Below are 24,059 nucleotides of genomic sequence, written 5' to 3'. Positions count from 1 at the left end.
TATGTAAAATAAAGGACATAAAAATTCCAAACAACATAGTGCTTATACCCACGTTGACCCCCACCTACGCAGGGAGAAATGATTATCGTAGCAAAAAAAGACAAATCAGACCTTGCGCGGGAATATCGACGTGTTTGTTTTTCCCGCACGCGGTGGAAATGTGTGAAAAGGTTTCGATGAATCCTCTACCGGGCACATAAGTGTGAATTGCAGAGTAGTCATGTGGGTGTAGATGTAGATGAAACGAAGTTAAAGCGAAATGCCTACCTGAAGCGTGTGAAGAAATCGAAAGAGAAATGGTCATTGTAAGGACAGATTCAGTTCATAGTAAAGTAGCAATAGATTTGAAGAATTTGAAAACTTAAGTGCCAACGTCAAGAGTGAAAACGGTATTCCATTGTTAAATGCAGATAAGAGAGAGAATAAATAGAGAGAGTACATTGAGGGCATCTACAACAAAGAGTAAATGTCGGCTGAATGACAGAAGAAGAAATGAATGTCGATGTGGAGTTTATATTAGAACCATAATATCAGAGAATTTTGGAGTACATAGTTGCTACAAAACAAGGCAGAAGGGATATGCAGGATTCCACCGAAATATTTAAAATAATTAAGTAAATTACTTTAATTTGGTCATTAAAACAAAGGATTTTTCTTCGCTGCGAAATATTGTCACGAAATATCAACCTCCACCATTCTCCGAATCCGAAAATATTTTGTTGACACTCATCTACACGAGGAGAAAGATTTGTCACCGTACTGTTGCAAGAATACTAACTAGACTGAAAGACAGCAAGAACAGATTAATGCGAGAACTACCACATAATTAAATTGACAGTTCATGTGTCCACATTTGTGGTCAGAAGAAGGTGCAAAAGAATAGAAAACAAAGTAGACAATCTTCCTGACTGGTTCTGTGTTTATAGTCTGAAATAGTCTTGTCTACCTGACAGTCAGACAATGAAGGCTATTACCGAATAGTTGAGGATCTGTTTGATGATTGTCGGTTTGGTATTAGGAAAGGAAATATCAGTTGTTACACTATTCTTGATAATAGAACCAACACGTAAGAATGATCAAGAGAGTTTCATACCGTTTCAGGACCTAGAAAAAGCATTCGACACTGAAAAGTGTTGCAAGATGTTTGAAATCCTCAGATAATCTGGTATATGCTTCAGGGAAGAAACCAGGAGGATTCAATATGTTACTTATAATTAAGAAAAATACTCCTATAAGCTGGTTGTGTACTAGGGTATTGATATTATTTGTTTCAATCAATATTACTGTGTGCTTTGTTGATGTAGAGTCATCTAAGAAAGTATTATCGCCGTTAGATTAACATTTGAGTATATGCCTTCTTTTGGTTGCACCTGGCCGAAGGTGGAGAAAAATAGTTAATATGTTGAATCACTTAATTTGCAATACATTGAATAAGAAAGCCTCATCAAAAGAAATAAGTGATTTCAGTTCGTGATACAAATTTTTCTGATGCCTAATGAGGAAAACGTTCGTCCGAAAACGGAAAACCTCTGAAAAGTAGAAGAACAATGGAGCGTTGATGACAGCTGTTTTTAGAATTTGAAACATTCTGGCAGATGAAGGAATAAGGAACTGTTTGTCACCAGATGTACCTGCCGATGTTGAAGGATGAACGAATCGATCATCATGTCAGTTCTGTCAAGATTATATAACGACCTGGAACTATCTCGGTTATTTGTGTGAGACTTTACGTCTGTGCTGACGCAGAATCCACTTTGCTTCGACTGATGTCTCTTCTCTTCAGTTTCATGACGTCAACTGCAAATGAGTGTTTACTTAGGGTAACTGCTTCGTCACTCTATATAATAATTAAAACTTGTGAGGAACGTGGGTTTTTCCATATTCCATTTTTTCACACTTTGCACTACGAAATATCTGTTTCATAGCTTGTTTTCACCAGTTAAGGTTTTTCGAGTTACATCCTTCTCTCATATTGTGCTTTTCTAAGTTTTGGTTTAAATTACTATTCATGATATCGACATCGAATTTCTTATAATTATCCATAGTTTCTTCTGTTTTCCCATCTTGTGCAAAATGTTCTCCTTTTTACAACTAAGTTACTGCTTTGCTTTTTTGTTAGTTACTTTTCACCCTTGTTTGCCTCTTACGCAATATCCAATTTCTGAAACACTTTTCTACGGTCCTGAAGCGAAACCTTGATCCTTAAATAAGTGTTGTTATTATAATTCACTATGAAGAATATCATTTTAAAATTTATTTTTCTTATAATATGTAGAACAAGAAGGTTTCCTAACAAATAAAATGTATTCTGTGAGTAAAGGACGTAAGTGGTTTACAGATTTAGTATTATTAAGCTACTACGAGAACGTGAACAACAAAATAAGAAACAGAAACAAAACATCAGCTACAAGGACACGTTCTTGATTAAATGATAACAACCAATTAGTACCGAGCACCAGACAGTGCCGATTGGAATATGCTGATCCAGTCTCTCATTTCTGATTACACCAATTTCTTCCGGAAATAAGGGACACTACATGTAAACTGAAGGAGGATCACTGCTGTCGGCTGCAGCGGGACATTAGAGCGGAATCAGCGGCGAGGAGCGGCAATGTGTAGCGGACGGGGATTCGAACCCGGGATCTCCTGCTTACTAGGCAGGTGCGGTACCCACTGCGTCATCCGGGACACAGCGTTATCGCAACTGCACGGACTATCTCGGCACTCCCACAGAGCGCCACCTATCCGCAGTCCCTGTCCATTATACTCCCTTTGGCTGCTTAGAGATTCCCACAGGAGGTCGGACGTATTCGTGCATTCGCACTGAAAAAGGTGGATCCACTGCCCAGCTAGGTTTATCAGTTATATGAACGCGTGGTGTCTGTTCTTTCTGACATGTCCGAATGTGGATCGGCCGTGAGGCGTGCTGAGATAGTCTGTGTAGTTGGGTTAACTGGGTACCGGATGGTGCAGTGGATACCGCACCTGCCTAGTAAGCAGGAAATCCTGGGTTCGAATCCCGCTCCCGAATATATTTTCGCTCGTCGCTGCTGATTCCCCTTTATGTCCCGCTGCAACTGACAGCAGTGATCCCCCGTCAATTTACATATACTGTTTCACAGCTGCGGATTCTGCGTGGTGTCTGTTCTTTTTGGACATGTTAGAAAGAACATACGCCACGCATTCATATAACATAAGGGACAACGGTCTCCTGAGAAAGATACGAGAAAAACGAAGATTAAGGAGTTCAAAATCCTGAATGCAGTGCCTGTAGTGAATATGAGACCTCCTCGAAAGCGTCTCACGTGGGGAGATATGGGCAGCCACAGTGAAGTATTATTCATTACGTACAGTCCGTAGTTCGTGGTCTTACGGACAGCCGGCACGGTAGCTCAGCGTGCTCGGTCAGAGGGTTAGCTGCCCTCAGTAATAAAAAACTGAGTGAACGGATCAACAAGGAACCTGAACGGCTGTCATCGGACGTCCGCCACGAACAAATTCATCGACCAATATAGAGCAAAATGAGGTAAAAAAAAATACGGTAGCGTTCTCGCTTCCCGCGCACGGGGTCCCGGGTTCGATTCCCGGCGGGGTCAGGGATTTTTCCAGCCTCGCGATGACTGGGTGGGGTTGTATCGTCTTCATGATCATCATTCATCCCCATTACGGTCGGAGGAAGGCAATGGCAAACCACCTCCGCCAGGACCTCGCCTAGTCGGCGGTGTGGGTCTTTCGCATCGTCCTCCTACGCTCCCCGGAGTATGGGATCTCATCATCATCATCATAGTCATTGAGCAATTATTTTTAATATAATTGACAAATGAGGTGATCAGTTTCGAGACATGTCATACAATAAGAACTAAATTTTATAGGTGGCACTGAAACGTATTATATCTCAGAGAACTGGTGGTTATCCACTCGATGTATGAATATAAACACTGAAAAACATTGTATCCAGATTCCAAGGTGAGGGCGGGGGCAAAGTGTCTCCGCTGGCCTCCCTTTGTAGACGCCTATGATAGCAACCTAAACTACTGCTAATTTGGACCACATTGGACGTATGATAGAACTGAAAGTCGTGTAAAGAACACAGCCAACCCATAAATCGTTTCCAGATGAATTCTGTTTCTTCGGACATGCTGTGAAGAGACCTGTTCGTAAGGCGTAATGCGAAACGGCAGCTTGCGAGACTGCTGGTCAGCTAGAAGTGGATCGAATTCGTATTGTGGATTAACGACGGTTGGCATGGTAAACAGGCCAATCTGGTTTTCAGGGGGATCCATGCTAGCGAATAGAAATGCTGGGCTAAATCTCAATTTTCGCCTCAGAAAACACTTTCTTTTGGTTGAGTCATCAGTTTTCTGAATGGTCTGGTGCAGCCTCCCTTGTGCCAACTTCTTCATCTCAAAATAGCTCTTGCTCCCTACGACATCAATTGATTTTTTGTTGTTTTCAAATCCGTGTCTTCCCTGGCTGTTTATACCGCCTACAGCTCCATCTAGTACTATGGGAGTTGTGCCTTGATGTCCTATCATTCTGCCCTTCTTTTCTTCAGTGTGGTCCACATGCTCCTTTCTTCACAGATTCTGCAAAGAACTTCCTCATTTATTATCTTTTTAGACCACCTAATTTTCAACATCATTCTACAGCACTACATTTTAAACACTTCGCTTTTCTTCTTTTCCACTTTCCTCACAGTCCCTGATACACTTTCAGACAAAACTGCTCTCAATACATACAATTCAGGAAATTTCTTCCTGAGATTAAGGCGGAAGTTCAAGCCTGGAAAAATTCCCTTGGACAGGAACGGTCTCTTTCCCTGTAGAAGACAGCTTTTCATGTCTTTCTTTCTTCCTCCGTCATGTGCTATTTTGCTTCCAAACGTTGCGCATCGGCTCGAGAGGACCAAGTCTGCCCCGTTAGCTGAGTGGTCAGAGCGGCAGAATGCCACACCAAGGGGCCCGGGTTCGATTTCTGGCTGGGGCAGGAAATTTTCTCCGCTCACGGACTGGGTGTTGTGTTGTCCTCATCATTTCATCTCCATCTCCGACGCGCAAGCCGCCCAATGTGGCATCGAAAGCAATAAGTACGTGCCCTCGGGGGCCGAACTTCCCTGAATGGGGAACTCCCAGTCCACAATCGGTTTCCCTGACCGGTACTGCTGTGTGGGTGGTGGCTTCGACCCTGGATGTGGCGTGGACTCCCTGCAATGCTGACGGAAGACCCGTGGTAGGCTGGCGGGCTCTTGAGGATACGGCTGTGATGTTAATGGCGTCTTACCGAGGCCCAAGAAAATTAGAAATTTGTGGTAAAGTCTTATGGGACCCAACTGCTGAGGTCATCGGTCCCTAAGCTTACGCACTACTTAGTCTAACTTAAACTAAATTACGGTAAGGACAACACACACACCCATGCCCGAAGGAGGACTCGAACGTCCGACGGAGGGAGCCACGCGGACCGTGACAATACGCCCTACACCGCACGGCTACCCCGCGCGGAGGCCCACGAGAAAGACAGGCCGCGACGCGTATGTCACGAAGGTAGGCCTGACCTCGCTCGCTCGCTCAGCTAAGCAGACAAAATGCATTTCTAGACCTGTTAACTCGCAGCTGGGCGTGTACGTACTAAGGAGAATCGCATCTTCTACTGGAATCTGCTGTTGTGAAGTCTTTCTGATTAACAGTACTACAACAAAATTTAATTTAAGATCAATACTCGATATAAATGGTATAACGGCTTGTTTATAGCATTTAGTCTCTTCTACTTAACCGTCCTCATTTCATACAAGAAGTGGTGCCTTAAGCAACTGATAATCATTTTGTCATGATTTTAATTTGTTTTTTATGGAGAAGTGTTACGAGCGGAACAGGGAATTGTATCTATGCTTTATAGATCTAGAAAAGGCATATGACCGCGTTCCTAGGAGGAAGTTATTGTCTGTTCTATGAGATTATGGAATAGGAGGCAAACTTCTGCAAGCAATTAAAGGTCTTTACATGGATAGTCAGGCAGCAGTTAGAGTTGACGCTATATTGAGTTCATGGTTCAGGGTAGTTACAGGGGTAAGACAAGGCTGCAACCTGTCTCCACTGTTGTTCATATTATTTATGGGTCATATGTTGAAAACAATAGACTGCCTGGGTGAGATTAAGATATGTGAACACAAAATAAGCAGTCTCGCATATGCGGGTGACTTAGTTGTGATGGCAGATTCGATTGAGAGTTTGCAAAGTAATATTTCAGAGCTAGATCAGGAATGTAAGGACTATGGTACGAAGATTAGCATCTCCAAAACGAAAGCAATGTCAGTGGGAAAGAGATATAAACAGATTGAGTGCGAAATAGGTGGAACAAAATTAGAACAGGTGGACGGTTTCAAATACTTAGGATGCATATTCTCACAGGATAGCAACATAGGGAAAGAACTGGAAGCGAGGTGTAGCAAAGCTAATGCAGTGAGCGCTCAGCTACGATCTACTCTCTTCTGCAAGAAGGAATGCAGTGCCAAGACTAAGTTATCTGTGCACCGTTCAATCTTTCGACCAACTTTGTTGTATGGGAGCGGAAGCTGGGTGGATTCAGGTTACCTTATCAATAAGGTTGAGGTTACGGATATGAAAGTAGCTAGGATGATTGCAGGTACTAGTAGATGGGAACAATGGCAGGAGGGTGTCCACATTGAGGAAATCAAAGAAAAACTGGGAATGAACTCTATAGACGTAGCAGTCAGGGCGAACATGCTTAGACGGTGGGGTCATGTTACACGCATGGGAGAAGAAAGGTTACCCAAGAGACTCATGGGTTCAGCAGTAGAGGATAGGATTCGGGGTAGACCAAGGAGAAGGTACCTGGATTCGGTTAAGAATGATTTTGAAATAGGCTTAACATCAGAAGAGGCACCAATGTTAACACTGAATAGGAGATCATGGAGGTATTTTATAAGGGGGACTATGCTCCAGACTGAACGCTGAAAGGCATAATCAGTCTTAAATGATGATGATGTTGATGGTTTAATTTGTACCTCAATACAGCCGTTACGAATTATAATTAGGGCTATGGACTTCCGATCATTGTAGGATTAATAACAGTAAGACTCCATAACAGCGGATTCCAGCAGAAGATGCATTTCTCGTTTGTACGTACACACCTAGTTGCCAGTTAACATGTGCAGAAACGTAGTTTGTCTGATGAGTTGATCGAGCGAGCGAGCGAGCGGAGGTCTACCTTCGTGACGTATGCGCCGCGGCCTGGCTTTCTCGTAGGCCTTCCGTCTTACTCCCTCGGTGGCCCCTTGGTTCCGCACATGTTTGCCCTGCCAGTGTGTCGACGGGCTGTGCACTGGCTTCAACTTGCTGCTCTCTGGCAGGAGTTGGATGGTGGCTGGTGCTGAGGTACTAAGTCCCACTAGGAACTCAGCGCTGATATAAGCAAACACAGACGGCAAGTTGGGTAGGACTGTGGTGGCACTGTGTGAGAAGCCTAGCGCTGGTGATGGCTGGTGCAGCCGGTTCTCAAACTCATGGCTGGTGCTGGTGATGCCGAGCCGTCTAGCTAACCAGCATGGCTCGTCATGGCATCGTGGCGGTGCTACAGGACTCCGGCGAGGAGAGAAGTGCAACAGCAAGAATGCCTCTGCCTTAAAACTCAGACATATTTATATTTCTCTGAGGTGCATTTGTTCCACTACAACCTGCACCATCGTCACACTGCACATTGCAAGAGACTTGTCCTGGTGTTGTGGCATCGGCCCACCTGCTACGTCATTACCACTGTGTGGTGCAGTTTTATGTTGATCTCAGCTAGTCTCGTCTCACAGTCCCCTAACATGTATGTTATTCTGACCCACATGTGCGGCTACCAGCCTGCAGTTGTTGATGCAATGCTTCACGGTAGCTTTCTCACTACTTATCATTATTTTAGCTAAAAACTGGGCAGCGGAATCACAATTCATTTACGTAAACTGGATAATGTTCAACTTGAGTGACTGTACGCAGGGTCGGTTCGTGGAATGTTTTTCAGAAGCGTCACACCTCCCTTCATTTCCCTTGTACATTTTCTGCCGTGTCAATTTCGCCGCCTCTGGTGCCTCTCTCAGATTGGCGCCCCGAGCTGCGGCTTGTATTCCTTTTACCTTAAATCACCGCTGACTTTACGTGCAGAGGAAATGCTAAACTTCATCCGCATATTCGTCAAATTACGCAGGAACTGATTACTTTTGAATACATTATGGGAGTGAACAGTGATCAATGTGTTACAAATAATTACTGTCAAAAACAGTCTTGAACACAATTTATTTATTACAGTGACCGGCTTCGACCACTACTGTGGTCATCTTCACACCAATGAACAGAAACCTCCTTCTGCTGGAGCAGTGATTCTCAAGCAGAAGGACGTTCTTACTCATTGGTCTGAAGATGACCACAGCAGTGGTCGAAACCGGTCACTGTAATAAATAAATTGTGATCAAGACTGTTTTTGATAGTAAACACAGGAATTGAGTTTACAGTTTGAATCGAGGAAGTGTCCTACTGGAGGATTATTTCGTATGTATTTATTATTGTAGAGGATGTCCCTCGTGGAATTGTCAGTATTCAGGGATATGACAGGAACGCTTATTTGAAGCAAATTACTTTTGATGGTCATATGCCTTACCCCGAATTAATTCCGAGAAAGAACACATTTAATACATAATGGGCGATCCAGAAGATCCCGTTCGAAGGCATTATAGTCCAGAATCGGTACGCAGATAAGGCCAAATCGCCATGAGCATTGAGGAAATCATCCCATCGACGCACCAGATTCAAGATACCCGTTTGGTAACACACTGTGTCCTGCTGCTTGAAAACTGTCTGCTGCACATCCTCGCCCAACAGGAATCGTCGACCCTTCAAGACCTTTTTTAAGACCAGAAGTAGAAAATACTGCTACAGTTGTAAGGTTCTTTTTATTTAACACACGACTGGTTTCAGGTTCTTATACGCCCATCTCGACGCTGTGACCCCAAGCGCCGCGGTGGACGTGTAGAAGACGCAGTATGCTACCAACGAGCGGAGAAAGCGTGATAACAGCAAGGGGGGGGGGGGGGGGGGGAGAGAGATCAAAAGCATAGGGCGCGTGCTCAAGCGTCTCCTACTTGTGTTGGCATAGCTTTTGCGTTACATTTGCAATATGGGGAGGTGTGTTTTCATGAAACAACAACACTTTGTTGCATCATTCCACTACGACTATTTCCGACAGACGTGTTGCTCCAAACACATTCTTCGTTCTCCGATCGATATGTACTGGACTTTGTCCATCGCTTGCCAAGAAAAAAATAAGAGGGCGTTGTCTTGTTTGGACGCATTTGGTAATAACGTCGCCATAGCTCATGTTCCCACATTTACCGTACGCACGTCGGAAATATATGAATGCCACACTGATCCCTTGCGTGCATTTCGGTGCTTATATACCCGTACCGGACTCGCCCTACGTTGCATATTCGCTGCAACAACGCCCTCAAACTTTTTGATCGCCCCTTATGCATTTGTTTTTGGACTAGTGCCGCGCGTGTAAGCGTCTTACCCACCCAGCGTCTTTGACGTTTTATTCCAGCACTACCTATGTCGTTGCATTCAACCTCTTTGCTCACAATATCTTCCTGCCACCATACCAGGCAGTTGAATGCCGAATTGTCAATGGTGTGCTCTGAGTGAAGCACTGCGAGGGACGAGAGTGTATCATGCAGAAGCATCGGTAAACTGTGTTTGTACATACGCTGGCTGAAATGACATACGTCTGGAGAACATGCAGATTTGGAGTATGTTTACGGCGTCTCTGAGAGTAGTGCTCCAGCTGCTGTCGAAGAATACCGTTCAGCGCTTTTCGACACGTCGATTCCCTGATCTTAGAGTGTTTACCAAAGTCTGCAGCACAATGTGTGGAACTGGTATTCTGTTAAGATCCCATTTTTCTTCTGAAAATGTAGTTCAACAACATATGCAGCAATACAACACGTTGTTGAAATGCTGCAACGTAGTCTACAACCAGCACACGGTGACTTTCTGCACGTACCAATGTCCCGCCAAAACACACAATGACGAAAGTTTCGTGCGGAAAACTTGTACTCATTTCACACAGAACGTGTTCACAATCCTCACATTTGCAATAATGCCACACCAACTTGAACTCATTGGTTAAATATCAATCGTCATATGGTTCCATTAATATTGCTCATTGATGAAGCCACGGTTACGCGTAGCGGAATCAACAAAACACGTAATAATCACCTATGGTCTCAAGAAAATACACGGTCGCAGGAAAATCCACACGCTAAAGTGGAAACCAGTTTCTGAGTTCATTTCTCGATCAACGTCTGATGTGTGAATGGACGGCGGGACAGAATTACTTGCATTTTTTGGAAAATTCGTTTGTTGAACACCCTTGGCGTTGTAGACTCAAATGTACTTCCGGTTTAATGGGCCCCTCCACGTTTTACCAGACGTATGAGGGAGCATCTCAGTCGCACTTACACTAATTTCTGGACTGGTCGTGGTAGCACAATTAACCGGCCACCACCATCGCCAGAGCTTACGACATTAGATTTATAAGGGAACGTGCAGAGTCACTCAGTCAATCAACACAACACGTCGTCCCAAGAGTATACGAAATCACAGAAACTGGCGGTGGGATATCCAAAAATTTATTGTAGACTGTGCAGCAACTGTAGTATGCTAACGTTTCGAGGCGAATGTGTTACAAATACGTATTTTTCAATTGATACGTTGTAAAACGCATGTTGCAATGTTTACTAACTGTTATACACGTGTGCATGTGTAAACTTGACAGTTTCTTAAAAATACAGGAAATAAATAACAATCTTCGTTAAAAGTGTCCTATCTCAGAATACATTCGGAATAGTGCTTACGACCTTACAGAGTCTTTTTGCTTCAAATGAATATTAACCGTTCCTCCTGGGACATCCTGTAGAGTTGTCATGCACAATGTCTCAATAAGCTTAATGATCCATTACTGAATAATTTATTTATAGATATCAGTATTGCACGATTTAAGGGAAAGCTCCCATCTTCAGGTACCTGTAACTTTGTAAATGTTACATGCATATAATGCATATTAAAAATGACTTTGCATGTGGTAAGAACAACCACACGTCTGCCTTGATTAGTGTTGTCAGTAACTGCCACTTTTTTAGAAGAAATGTTCTTTCAGGCAGCTACACAAATACCCACAAGCTAAGATGGGCAAAAAATGAAAGAGTATTTCTGGACATGGCATCAGAAGGGTTACAGAACAAGGTAGAGCTTAAGCACATGACATGTGGCATACAGCAGTATCCTCAAATTGTAATTAGAATAATTCTTAAACATAAGATATATTTTTAAAATTAGTTATAAAAGCTTCCAAGAAATCAAAACAGTTAGCATTTGTATGGTGTCCTTTATCTGCATATACCTTTGGCAATGATGCGGTATTCTCTCCAATATTTGGTTGAAGAAGTGTTTTGTACGGGCCAACGGCCTTGCCGCAGTGGTAACACCAGTTCCCGTCAGATCACCGAAGTTAAATGCCGTTGGACTTGGCTAGCACTTGGGTGGGTCACTGTTCGGATCTGCTGAGTGCTGTTGGCAAGTGGAGTGCACTCAGCCCTTGCGAGGCCAAGCGAGAAGTAGCGGCTCCGGTTACGAAAACTGACAACGGCCGGGAGAGCGGTATGTTGACCATATGACTCTCCGTATCCGTATCCGGTGGCGCCTAAGGCTGAGTATGACACGGCGGCTGGTCACTACCGCTGGCCTTCAAGATCTGTTCAGTTGGTGTTTTTTCCTTGTTTGTCTTTGGCACTGACATCATTCCTCAGATACGATTATGTCGACCCCTGGAAGAACCCTTGGGTGGCAGCTGGAATTGTTTCTCTGCGGCATTCGAACTTACTGAGTATAAGATTCACAATCGATACGTTGTTGGCCAGTCTATGCCAGCGAATACGCAAGCTGGCATTGCAGTCCAAAGAGAACCAACTGTATACAGTATATTGTTGCAAAACATATCTAATTTCGGGAGGCGATAATAATACTTCGAATGGCAAAGAAGGTTGAGGAGTTTGGGGTATCCCCAGTAGAGAGGTAGCCAAGGTAGGGTGATTTTCAGCTGTTATTTTCGTCTGGAAGAGCTGTGGTTGGTGCTGCGCTCTTCACACCAGTTTGGTGAACTAAAGTTTCGAGCAACGACTTTACTCGGTCATTTGTTGTGCAGTTGTTCTTGGAGAATGTTTTAACGTGCGTCTGCTCTAATTTCCAACTGTTTTCTAACCACTGTACGTTCCACTTGCTTCAGAATGTCTTCACTACATTACATTCCATAAATACTAGTATTTCACAAGGCTTAGTTTACTGTATTATACAAGTATTTTAGATAATAATCTATAAACTTCAAAGATTACGTTTTCAAACTTTACAAACAGGTAGCCACGGTAGGAAGTAATGAGTGGTCACTAACATGTAGTCAAATATTTATTTTCAATAGAAATAAAAGTATGCCTTATTTTAATTACCTGCGTTGCCCTGTTACAAATGCCAAGAACATGAAAAAGAAACACGAATCGGGGAAGTTGGATCAAAGAAGCCTTTAAAAATGCATTGAATTTTATTGGGAATTGCGAAGATAATTCCATTAGTAGACAAGCAGATTGCTGAGTATCTCACTTAGCACTTTACAATAACGTAGGAAGAAAAATAAAGCAATTAAACCTCATCTGGGACGTAGTGCCACTTTTATTCAAGAATAAGGAGAAGGACTTACCGACAGGATAAGGTTGTTATCGGATTTTTTGACGATCTGTATGCAAAGGAAGTACGAAGAACAGCTTTCGAGTTAGCTAAACAGAGAGAGAGAACACAATACACAGGTTTTCTCAAAATGATTGGTTTGATGGCTTTCTGAAGCGAAATACAACCGTAAGCATCAGAAAACCCGAATCCATTAGTATTAACAGAATCACAGGATTCAACCGTGATCACATGCAGAAATATTTTTCAACTTGGAAAAAGTGTTTTCCGCGACCGGTTTCAAACCGTATCGCATGTACAGTACAGGTGAAACTGGTATCACAACAGCACAAGACCCCATAACATTAGTTGCCAGTAAAGATAGGAAAAGGGTCGACTCAGTGACCAACTGGGAGAGAGGAGAGTTGGTGACTGTGATACGTGGTGTGAATACGGCAGGAAGTTTCGTTCCTCCAATATTTATTTATTTTCGAAGCCGGATGAGCCCCTTGCTAAAGAAAGATGGCCCGCCTTGTGCTCTATGCGAATGCTCACCGACAGGTTGAGCTAACGAGGTGTTGTTCTTTACTTGGTTGAAGCACTTTATCCATCACTCCCAAGCAAACCTTCAAAGTCTACATCAACATCTACATCACCTAATGGTGTGTGGTGGAGGGTACTTTCGGTATCACTATCTGATCCCTCCAACCCTGTTCCACCCGAGGATAGTGGTTGGGAACAATGATTGTAGATAAGCTTCTGTATTGGCTCTAATTTCTAGAGTTTTCTGCTCGTGGTAAATAAGCATGATGTATGTGGGGGGACGTAATCTGTTTTCCGACTCCTCCTGAAAAGTACTGTCCCGAAAGTTCAGTAATAAATCTCTCCGTGATGCACAACGCCTCTCTTGTAACGTCTGCCAATGGAGTTTGATTAGCATCTCCGTGACTCTCTCTCGCCAGCTAAACGATCCCGTAACGAAACACGCCGCTCTTCTATGGATCTCTTCTATCTCCTCTATCAGTCCTACCAGATAGGGATCCCTGATAGATGAACAATACTCAAAAATCGAGCGAACAAGCGCTTTGTAAGCCCCTTCTTTCGTGGATGAGTTACATTTTCTTAAGATTCTTTCTATGAATCTGAGTCTGGTGTATGCTTTTCCCACTATCTGTTTCATATGGTCATTCCACGTAAGGCCGCTCTGGATAGTCACGCCTAGATATTTTACGGCAGACGCTGTCTCTAGCTGTTTGTCATTAATAATGTAGCTCTACAGTAGTGAATTTCTTTTCCTATGTATGCGCAATATGTCACATTTATTTACGTTCAGGGTTAGCTGCTAGAGCCTGCACCATTCATTAATTCTCTGCAGGTCGCTCTGCAAATTGTTACTGTCTTCTGGCGTTGCTACTTTGGTATAGACAACTGCATCATCTGCGAATAGCATTAAAGAGTATCTGACGCTTTCTACTAGATCATTTATACATACTGTAAACAGCAACGGTCCTATCACACTTCCCTGTGGTAGTCCGGATATTACCTTTACATCTGTCGATTTAGTTCCGTTAAGAGCGATGTGTTGAGTTCTATCTACAAGAAAATCTTGAATCCAAAGTCCTATACTGTTGATACTACACAATCACAACAGCCACGCAACTTTGCAGTCCTATACGTTATGGAAAAGTAATGCAGTTATTATGGTCTTCTTATCACCCCACTGTTGACACAGATTGCAACTTCCGTGTGTAACTTTCTACTCAAGTATGAAAGAAGCTTTCAAAAAGGAATGTGGTCTTCATATGAAAATGCACAAGCTTGTAAGGATCACTTATGACTTACCTGGTCGTTTTAATCAGGCGAATTCATGAGTATCAACAACCACAGTGGCTGTAGGCTGTATCTGGATCAAAGCTACGGGGACATATCCATTCATTCCGAATGTCTTTACTGATGACGCCTTTTGTGCTACGGACATGTTTGTAGACAGACCAAATGTATCTGTTCCATAAATTGAGAATGATAACACAGTGGTTTTACCCTTAGATTCAACAAATACGATGTCCAGTGCAGAACCAAACCAAGAAGCTGGAGGATCCAAAGAACCCCAAGACCCCAGTAACTCTGTGACTTTTGGAGACCTGATGCCACTTCCTTCTACCAGTGGCACAAAGGCAAAACCAAGAAAATAAACAGAGAAACAAAAGTCAAAGATTCTGGCCTACAAACCCAAAAAAGTTGAATTTCAAGTGGCTGCTGAAAAGAAATCAGTGAGTAATCCAAAAAGAGGAGGTACGTTACTGAAAACAAGTTTAAAGCAACTGTTCAAAGACACGCCTAAAAGTGGCGTTAACAATTGAAGGAAAGAGTCGTTAAAAAGCAGAAACCAGTGCTAGCACGTGAGCTTAACAAGGAAATTTCTTCAGACTCTCATGAGGATGATGCCACTGATGGAAATAAATTATGTGACGATGATATGGACGATTTGCCAGGACTGGAAAATGAAAACATGTGTGGAGTATTTGCTCAGGATGGGAAGCAATGGTTTCGATGTAGCACCAGTGGAACATGAATTCATTCTCTGTGTAGTGCTTCTGATTCCCCTGTAGACTTTCTGTTAGATAGGTGCATTAGGAACTGAAAGGCTTTAGTTGTTTAGTGATCCCCATGTTTCTATTTTCTGTGGTTTAGTATATGTTGCTTGCGTGAATATGTCGTATTAATATCACTCAACCAGTAGGACTGATTATTAGAATTTTTCATAATTCCTCAATACAAGCTTGAAATAATTTTCAATTGTGTTACTCTTTTGGCTAACTTCTGAAAATAAAACTTGTTTTGGTAACATTTGTTTGTGAGAACTACTTGTAGTCTTTAACCTCCTTCACAGTTTTCAATAATTACATGTTCCAAAAAAAAAAAAGTGAAAATGTGTTTTCCCCATGTAAAACACATGGAGTCAAGCCTACCTGCATTATCCTTGTAGGCTGGGAAATACCAGTACATGTTACTGATCTGATTTTTATATATTTTATATTAATTTGTTTTCAGAATTATTTTATAATATAACATATTGAAATATGCATATATAGCTCGATTTTAAGAGTGTAAATTTTGATGTAGGGTAATTTTCAATAATAATATGAGCATTACCGATTAACCTACCTCAAGGACACCAGGCTGGTCCTCCCATTAACTTATTTATTAAAATGTGGAGAACTCAAATATGAGAGGTTGAACGGGTGTTTGAACTCTTTTCATCCTGAATGCAATTTGATAGAGATTGCAAGAGAGCGACAATTTGTGAACCAATAACGATGTGCAGTTCCATATGTGAATTGGAAGAGACACTTCTACACTAGGACGCAACTACCACCAGCAGTGTAGTCTGAATAAGAGGATAAGTGTACTGAAATGTGAAGTTTTACGTGCTTCTTCCGTATCTCCGCCGGAAAATTGTACGACGATCATTACGTCAAGATTAAACTAACTGTATTTTTGTGGTCGTACTGCCTGCAAGACACGGTACTGAAGTTAATTTTCTTTTTCAAGTTGGTAACTGTAGAGGTCAATAGCAGTCATAGCAGAATTGACTGACGTGATTAACAGTGGTCGTGGAACAGTTGGCTTTCGTGAATCTGTTTCAGAGTATATTTGTCGCGTAATCTCGGATTTGTTTACCCGTAGTTCGAAGGTCAGTTCTATCGTCAGCGGAGATTGCGTGGGTTGAGCTTCGCAAAACGATGTGCTAATAACGTCGTCGATACCTGTATTGAGCAACATTGTCCAATTTTGATATCTCCCGGACCCCATAAGAACTTCCGACACAGATTTAATCTTTCACAGCCACTGTATTCTACGTCAGAACAAACAACGCCACGAGATAAGGCACTCATCTGTCTTTATCAATCAATTTGTCGTGGCGTGCACATCTGGAGACAACGGCGGATCTTTTAACTTGATAAGAACAGAACAGAGGTCAACAGATTTAGTTCATTCGAGTATTTTTTTTTTCAATGGATGCATGGATTTTCCGAAGTCCAGTGGCTCGCTTAGCTCTTTCACCCACTCCATATGCACTGTGGTGAGAAATTTGAAACAAATACAAAAGCAAGAAAAACCAGGTGTTAATACGAAAGTGCATTAATATAAAACTGCCAGTATATTCAGCTACAGTGTAATATAGAGAATGAAGAAATATATGCGAAAACATAAATTATAAAAATTATGAAAAAATCAGCTAATGGTGGCCGATTTCAAGGGGTTTTTAAGTCTCGGATCCTTATTTTACGTTCACAGTCGACTTTTTTTCTGTAAAAAATTATTTTTCCATACAAATCTTTATTAACAAACGAAAGTACGTATCTTAAATACTACATACATGATTTTTGGCCGGTAAAATTATGAGCTTATGCAGCAAAAAATGGTGGCGCAAATACCTCTTCGCCGATAGGGCAACCAAACGGCTCACACGACTCGGTGTCTGCAGTAAAAATTAAACAAATGTACATAATTAGAATCAAATTCTCTTTGGCATGAATCCCGAAAATCAAATGTCCAGAAGTTTTTTCAAAATGGCAGCCACTCGAAAACGTAGGTACTGGAAGTCGAACTATTTTGTTCCCTTTAAACGTAAGTAAATAACAAACATCATAAAAATATTGTTTTTTTTGGGGTTTCACGCCAGAATTACAAGGGTCTTTTTTATTAAATTCAAAGCTGGATCCAGTTTTACATTGACGTTTTTTTTAAATAATGCGAACAAGAAAACCCTTGTCCGAAATAAGCATTTATATTTCTGAGTTCAATTTTTGTGTATAAAACTTTAAAATTTTGCAGCTTATCATTAATCCACTATTCCTGGGCCTTCAGTAAACATACTTCTTCCTCGAAGATCTCTTTTTCTAAAGTGCGATTCTCTATGGGCGCAGTTCTAACCTCAACGTTACTCTGGAACGAGCACAGGTCCGAGCGCTTCAGGTCTTTCTCATCCCTTTTCGTGCCGAATGAGCAAGCCGAGGTGCAGATACACTTAAATCCATTTTTAAAAATAACATACGCCTGATTGTTAGCAATTTGAACAAGTTTTGCACTCGAAAATATGTGTTTTGGAGCATAAGTCCAAATTAATAAATTCAGTGCTGCGTTATTGGTCTGCATAAGGCTCCAAGACATCTCTCCACCAAACTGTCGTAAGTCAGATGTGTGTACACATCAGCAATCGCTTCAACAACTTGACTCCTCAGTGGTGTCTTATGATGAAAAGTATTTAGTGTCCCGTTCATCTCAGTTGGCTTCCATTTAGACCAACTTTCAGTACTGTAACCGTTCTGCTGAACTCCTGCGATTGTCACCGTAAATACGTTTTTGATCTCAGTTTTGTCGAAAGCATATACGTAAGGCATCTGATGAGCAAGTGAAACACCTATTTCTATATTTTCTTCGACGTAGAATGTTACAGTATCTTTACAGAGAAAGAGGTATTCACCGGAGCCGCAAACGGCCCAAGCACCGAGAGCGGCCACAGTGGGTGTATGCGCGCTTCTGTTGAAACTGATTTTCAGGCATAAAGACCAGTTTCCCGACAATATATTTTTGATCACAAATTTGATTGAAACCTCGAGACAGAATCAACATACAAATTAAATCAGGCGTTTTACGACGTACTACAAAATGCAGTACATTACTGGGAGCGTCCTAATCTTCTGTGGAACTTTCAATTTGCTCCTAACAAAGTGCACGCATAATGGATGCAGTACATGGAACGTGAATATAATCATCGTCAAACGAAGATTTGAGTTTCTAGAACCTATGTCTGGAAGGTATTATCATTAATGTTAGTACTGTTCCAAAATTGATTTGTTGTAGATAAATATATGACGTTTATAGCGTAAATCTGTTCTGTTTTTATTAAAACGGACCTAGTATAAGTATTTCAGAGAAAATTTATTAGAATTTACATATGTAAATAAATACATGTGATGGTATAACAGCCGGCCGCTGTGACAGAACAGTTCTAGGCGCTTCAGTCCGGAACCACACTGCTGCTAGGATCGTAGGTTCGAATCCTGCCTCGGGCTTGGATGTATGTGATGTCCTTAGGTTAGTTAGGTTTAAGTAGTACTAAGTCTAAGGGTCTGATGACCTCAGATGTTTAGTGCCATAGTGCTTAGAGCCATTTTTGACGGTATAATAAATTATGTGACTTCAGGAGACAATAAAATTTACTTTCATGACTTTTTTTTCACTCTCTGCCCTTAAAGGTAGAGTGGACTTCTTAAGCTGCGATCTGTTGCAGAGTGAGGTTCGTTTCAACCAAGCATCAGGCAAGCTGCTAGGATAGGAGGATCTCAGACTGGGATTATTTGGGAGGCAATTTCAAGTTCCGGCATTTCACTCACAACCACGAGAAGCCTTCGGGAACGTCGAGGGACACCAGGCATGGTAACTACTACATATTTGCTCTGACCCAGAAGTAAGTACGAAATCTTAGTGTATCATAAGCGGTTTTTGTTTACGTGTGTAACAAAAGAAAGTGGATGACGTCCTCGACATGTGCAGTGGACGTGGGTCGCTGCCGTTTGCGGGCAGTGGGATGGATTAAGTATCCGCAGATTTACGTGGTCTGGGAAGACGGTCAAGATTTTAATAAACTACAGGATTAACAATAAAACTAGAGGATTTTGGAAGAGATACGAAGGTTGTTAGAGGATATGAAATAAAATCTAATCACTTCATTTTGATCCCACAGATACATACACTGTCGAGTATCATCAATGTGACCAACTGTCGAATGCCTGAACAACCACATTTTGCAGCATAGACCGCTGCGACACGTGCAGGAAGAGAGTCACTGAGGTTCTGGAAAGTACAGACAGGTATATGGAGCCATGCCGACTCCAGCGCTGTGGCCAGCTACACTAGGTTCCTCCGTGGAGGGTCCATGGGACGAACAGCCCGGTCTAAGTGCTCTCAGAGATTCTTCACTGGGAGTTTGGTGGCCGGAGGTGTACGGTAGACGCATCCTGGCGTTCTTCGAACCACGCACTTACACTGCGAACTGTGTGAGAAGCAATGTCCTGCTGGTATATGCCACCGTTCTGAGGAAAACGAATTGCATGTAGAGGTGGTCGTGTTTCCCAATGATAGATGCACATTTGTGTTGATCCATTGTACCTTTCAGAGTGAAGAGATCAAACAGGAAATGCCTTGCGGCATAGACCCTTCTCACCATTGTTACAGGGTGTTTGCGTTCAGACATTTCACGCTGTAACAATGGCCATCTGTCCAATGATTCATCTGAAAAGGCCACCTGTTTCCCCTCAGTGGACGTCCATCTGCGGCACTACCGTGCAAATCCCAGCCTTCTTCGCCAATGAACGGCAGTCACCATAGGTGAATGACCAGGCCCCGGATGCGGAAATCCATACGGAGCAACATTCGCTGATAAGTCGTAGTGGGGACACTGTTGGTAACCCCTTATTTCATCTGGGCGGGCAGCTGCTATACAGTTGGATCTCTACTCGCCCGTCCACATTTTCGCAGCCTCCATTCACCCCTGTCACCTATGTCCCGTGGTGTACCACAATCGCCTCGCCATTTTTCCATGCATGGTACCGATTAACCACTGCGGCACACCAACAGTTAACAAACTTTTACTAAAGAAAAATCACCAAACAGCAAGAAGTTATCAAAGGTGTTATTTTATTTAGACGACAAATTTCGGAATCTCATTAATACCATCTTCAGGCCCCTGTGTATTAAAAGCAACGAGTATACACGCAGTGTAAATCAAGGACTACCACAGTTGAAATCTCAAAAAAAGGAAGCATAACAATAAAACTCCTGAAAAACTACAAAATGCAACATGCAGCGTTAAGAAGAGTATCTATGCACACAAAGCAGAATATTTACATATACTGAATACCTTCAAAACTAACAATTTTGACAACACAAAGTTATAATAGAAGAGGGCAGAAACTACAGAAATTAAAAAAATAGGCAATAAATAAAATCAGAAACATAAACGAAGTCCGCAGCTCGTGGTCGTGAGGTAGCGTTCTCGCTTCCCACGCCCGGGTTCTCGGGTTCGATTACCGGCGGGGGCAGGGGTTTTCTCTGCCTCGTGATGACTGGGTGTTGTGTGATGTCCTTAGGTTAGTTAGGTTTAAGTAGTCCTAAGTTCTAGGGGACTGATGACCATAGATGTTAAGTCCCATAGTGCTCAGAGCCATTTGAACCAAACATAAACGAATAAAAATTGACAAGCTTTTTTCCCTCTTTTTTTCTTTTTTAGTTTTTTCATTTATTTTTATTTTGTTTTGTTTTCTTTTCTTCCTAGCCGATACTGCTTTATCGAAGGCTTTCAGTGGCGGGAGGGAGGGTTTGCGTGCTTCGACGAAGTCGAGAGCTGTGCCGGCGATAGAGTAACTATTGGAAAGGTCTCCGAAGCCGGAGTAGTGTTTACCGACGAGCCAGATGAAGAGTGTCCCACAACATAGCGCAAGGAGGGCTCTAGAGGCACAGTGAAGGCAGCTTCCCTAAGGGAGACAACCCTGACAGAAAATCAGGCAGGTGGCAGTCCCATCATGTGCTTTAACCTGCGCTGCGCTAGTAACGTAGCTTGGGGGCTATAAAATTACTGGAAAACTCACACAGGACGGGATAAACTGGCGACAACCGGAAAATCTTACGGAACAAACGATTTGGTATTACGTTCAAATGGCTCTGAGCACTATGGGACTCAACATTTGAGGTAATCAGTCCCCTATAACTTAGAACTACTTAAACCTAACTAACCTAAGGACATCACACACATCCATTCCCGAGGCAGGGATTCGAACCTGCGATCGTAGCAGTCGCGCGTTTCCGGACTGAAGCTCCTAGAACCTCTCGACCACCGAGGCCGGCTTGGTATTACGGCTTATATGTCTTTGACAACGTGGAGTATTCGAGGACAAACCAACAAAGTAAGCGAGTTAAATCAAGAACTAAAAGAGAGGAAAGTAGAAATTGCAATAATAACAGAAACTAAGAAAAAACTAAAAGAAACAAAACATTTGACAGACTACTGGATGGCTTACAGTGGCGTCCTACAAAGAAAACAAGCCAGTGCAGGATTAGCCAACGATAAATGGAAATATTCGTGAACACAGTTTCTAAATGAAAGAATAATGACAGTCAGATTTCATATTCCAAGGGGGTCATCTAATATTTAGAGGCGTTTACGGTCCAGAGGAAGGAAGGAGGGACGATATTGATACTTTTTATGATGCTGTTCAGAAGGAATTGAACAAAATCAACAAGTCAGACCATCGCTGGTGATTATAATGCAAGAGATGAAAATCTGTCTGCACCAAAAGTAGTAGGACTATTTTGAGAAAACGCTCTTAATAATAACGGACTACATTTACGTCAGTTTGTCCTTTTCAATAATTTTAAATTTACTTACACATTTTACATAAAGGAAGACATCACAAGTTTACAAGGAGTGCACGAGGATTAACGTCTGTGATTGAGTATGTACTAATTAATGATAAAATGAAGAATCTTACGCAAGATATACCCGTTTATAGAGGAAGCGACGTAGGTAGCGATCACTTCCTTTTAAGCAGTAAGATAAGGCTGCAAGAAAACAAGGAAACTCCAAAAGAAGCCATAACATGAGTTGTTCAAGTATATCTGCTGTCAGAATATAGTATAAGGAAACTTTATCAGTATAGACTCCAAGAAAAGCTTGCTTCACTGTCAGTCAATAAAACTATCGATACAGAATGGAATAATATCAAAACCTGAAGCAGAATCATAATCACTTGAAAAAAAGAAAGGAAACGGATGGGGAAAAAACGACTCAGAAATTGGAACACGCGAATTAAAGAAGCCATTAAAGAAAAGCTTCGAAATTTCTACAGACAAAAACGTCAGAGAGTGGGAAACATACGAAATAAATAGGAATACTGCGAAACAAATAGTGCACAAAGCAAACCAACAGTCGTGGAACTCATTCATAAGCGTCGTAGAACACGACATTACAAGGTAGGCAACGATGTGCATACAAGGTCATGAAAAGAAAAAGGAGGAAAAAGACACTGCGTCATTGAACATTATACCCAATGAAGAATGGATAAATCATTTTACAGACTCGTGGTTTACACAGAAGGCCAAAGATGATGCTGTAGAAAGTATGTACAGTGAAGCAGTAGATACAATTACTATGGAGGAACTACAACAGGCTTTGAAAGGCATGAAGAACAGAAAAGCAACAGCAGTTGATGGAATAAATGCAGAACTAATTAAATATGCATTATTACCATAAGATAAAACTTTTTTACAATTAATAAATGAATTTTGGACGAACTGCAAGATCCCAGATCCTTGGCATGCAGCAGAAGTAATCTCTATTTCCCTCTTTTCAAATAAGGGAAACATAAAGACTGTAAAAACTGTCTTGGCGTCAGTTTTCTAAACACAGTACAAACTATACTCAAAGATCATCGATAACCATGTGAAGAATATCTCAAAGGCTATTATTTCTGAAGAACAAAATGGATTTAGATCAGATAGTTCATGCACAGGTAATATGTTTGTAACTAGAAACATTATAGAAAAACACAGAGAATTTGATATACAAACCCGTATGGCCTTTGTCGAGCTAGAGAAGGTTCAAATGGCTCTGAGCGCTATGCAACTTAACTTCTGAGGTCATCAGTCGCCTAGAACTCAGAACTACTTAAACCTAACTAACCCAAGGACATCACACACATCCATGCCCGAGGCAGGATTCGAACCTGCGACCGGAGCGGTCGCTCGGCTCCAGACGGTAGCGCCTAGAACCGCACGGCCACTCCGGCCGGCCGCTTGAGAAGGCTTTAGACCGTGTGAGCTGTGATAGCCTACGTAAGATTGCGTCTGAATGTGGATATCCTTATCATCTAACAGAGGTAATAAAACGCCTTAACAAAATTTCATGCATTATGACAAACGTAGGTAAGAATCGTTTAGAAGAATTAATTATTAACCAAGGTGTTAGACAAAGGAAAGAAGATAACGAATGAGGAATACCTGAACGTAATTACAATGAAATGAATACCCGTAGCTGCATATAGACGTAGATATAAGTCAACAGGGACAGTTGAAAATGTGTGCCCCGACCGGGACTCGAAACCGGTATCACCTGCTTACATGGCACGCCTCCTGTGAGATCCATATTCCCAACTTATTGTCCCGCACTACATTCAAAGTGCCCCTGCCTTTTATACTCATTACTCGCGGTTTTTTGCCGATCCTCGTAAGAGTTCA

The 24,059-nt window shown here is 42.1% G+C and overlaps 1 protein-coding gene across 1 annotated transcript in view; it reads right to left on the bottom strand.

Annotated features, from left to right (window-relative positions):
• The window catches only part of LOC126474597 (chondroitin proteoglycan 2-like), a 141,396-nt gene extending 125,629 nt beyond the window's left edge, over positions 1-15,767 (bottom strand). The window contains exon 1 of the mRNA XM_050102072.1: positions 15,731-15,767. Within this exon, the coding sequence (XP_049958029.1) occupies positions 15,731-15,767 (37 nt within the window). The remainder of the gene's footprint in view (positions 1-15,730) is intronic.
• Positions 15,768-24,059: the final 8,292 nt, after the last annotated feature.

Source organism: Schistocerca serialis, chromosome 4 (assembly GCF_023864345.2).
Source record: "Schistocerca serialis cubense isolate TAMUIC-IGC-003099 chromosome 4, iqSchSeri2.2, whole genome shotgun sequence".
NCBI classification, from domain to species: domain Eukaryota; kingdom Metazoa; phylum Arthropoda; class Insecta; order Orthoptera; family Acrididae; genus Schistocerca; species Schistocerca serialis.
Note: the sequence above shows the minus strand (reverse complement) of the source record. Positions and strands in the feature narration are given on the sequence as shown.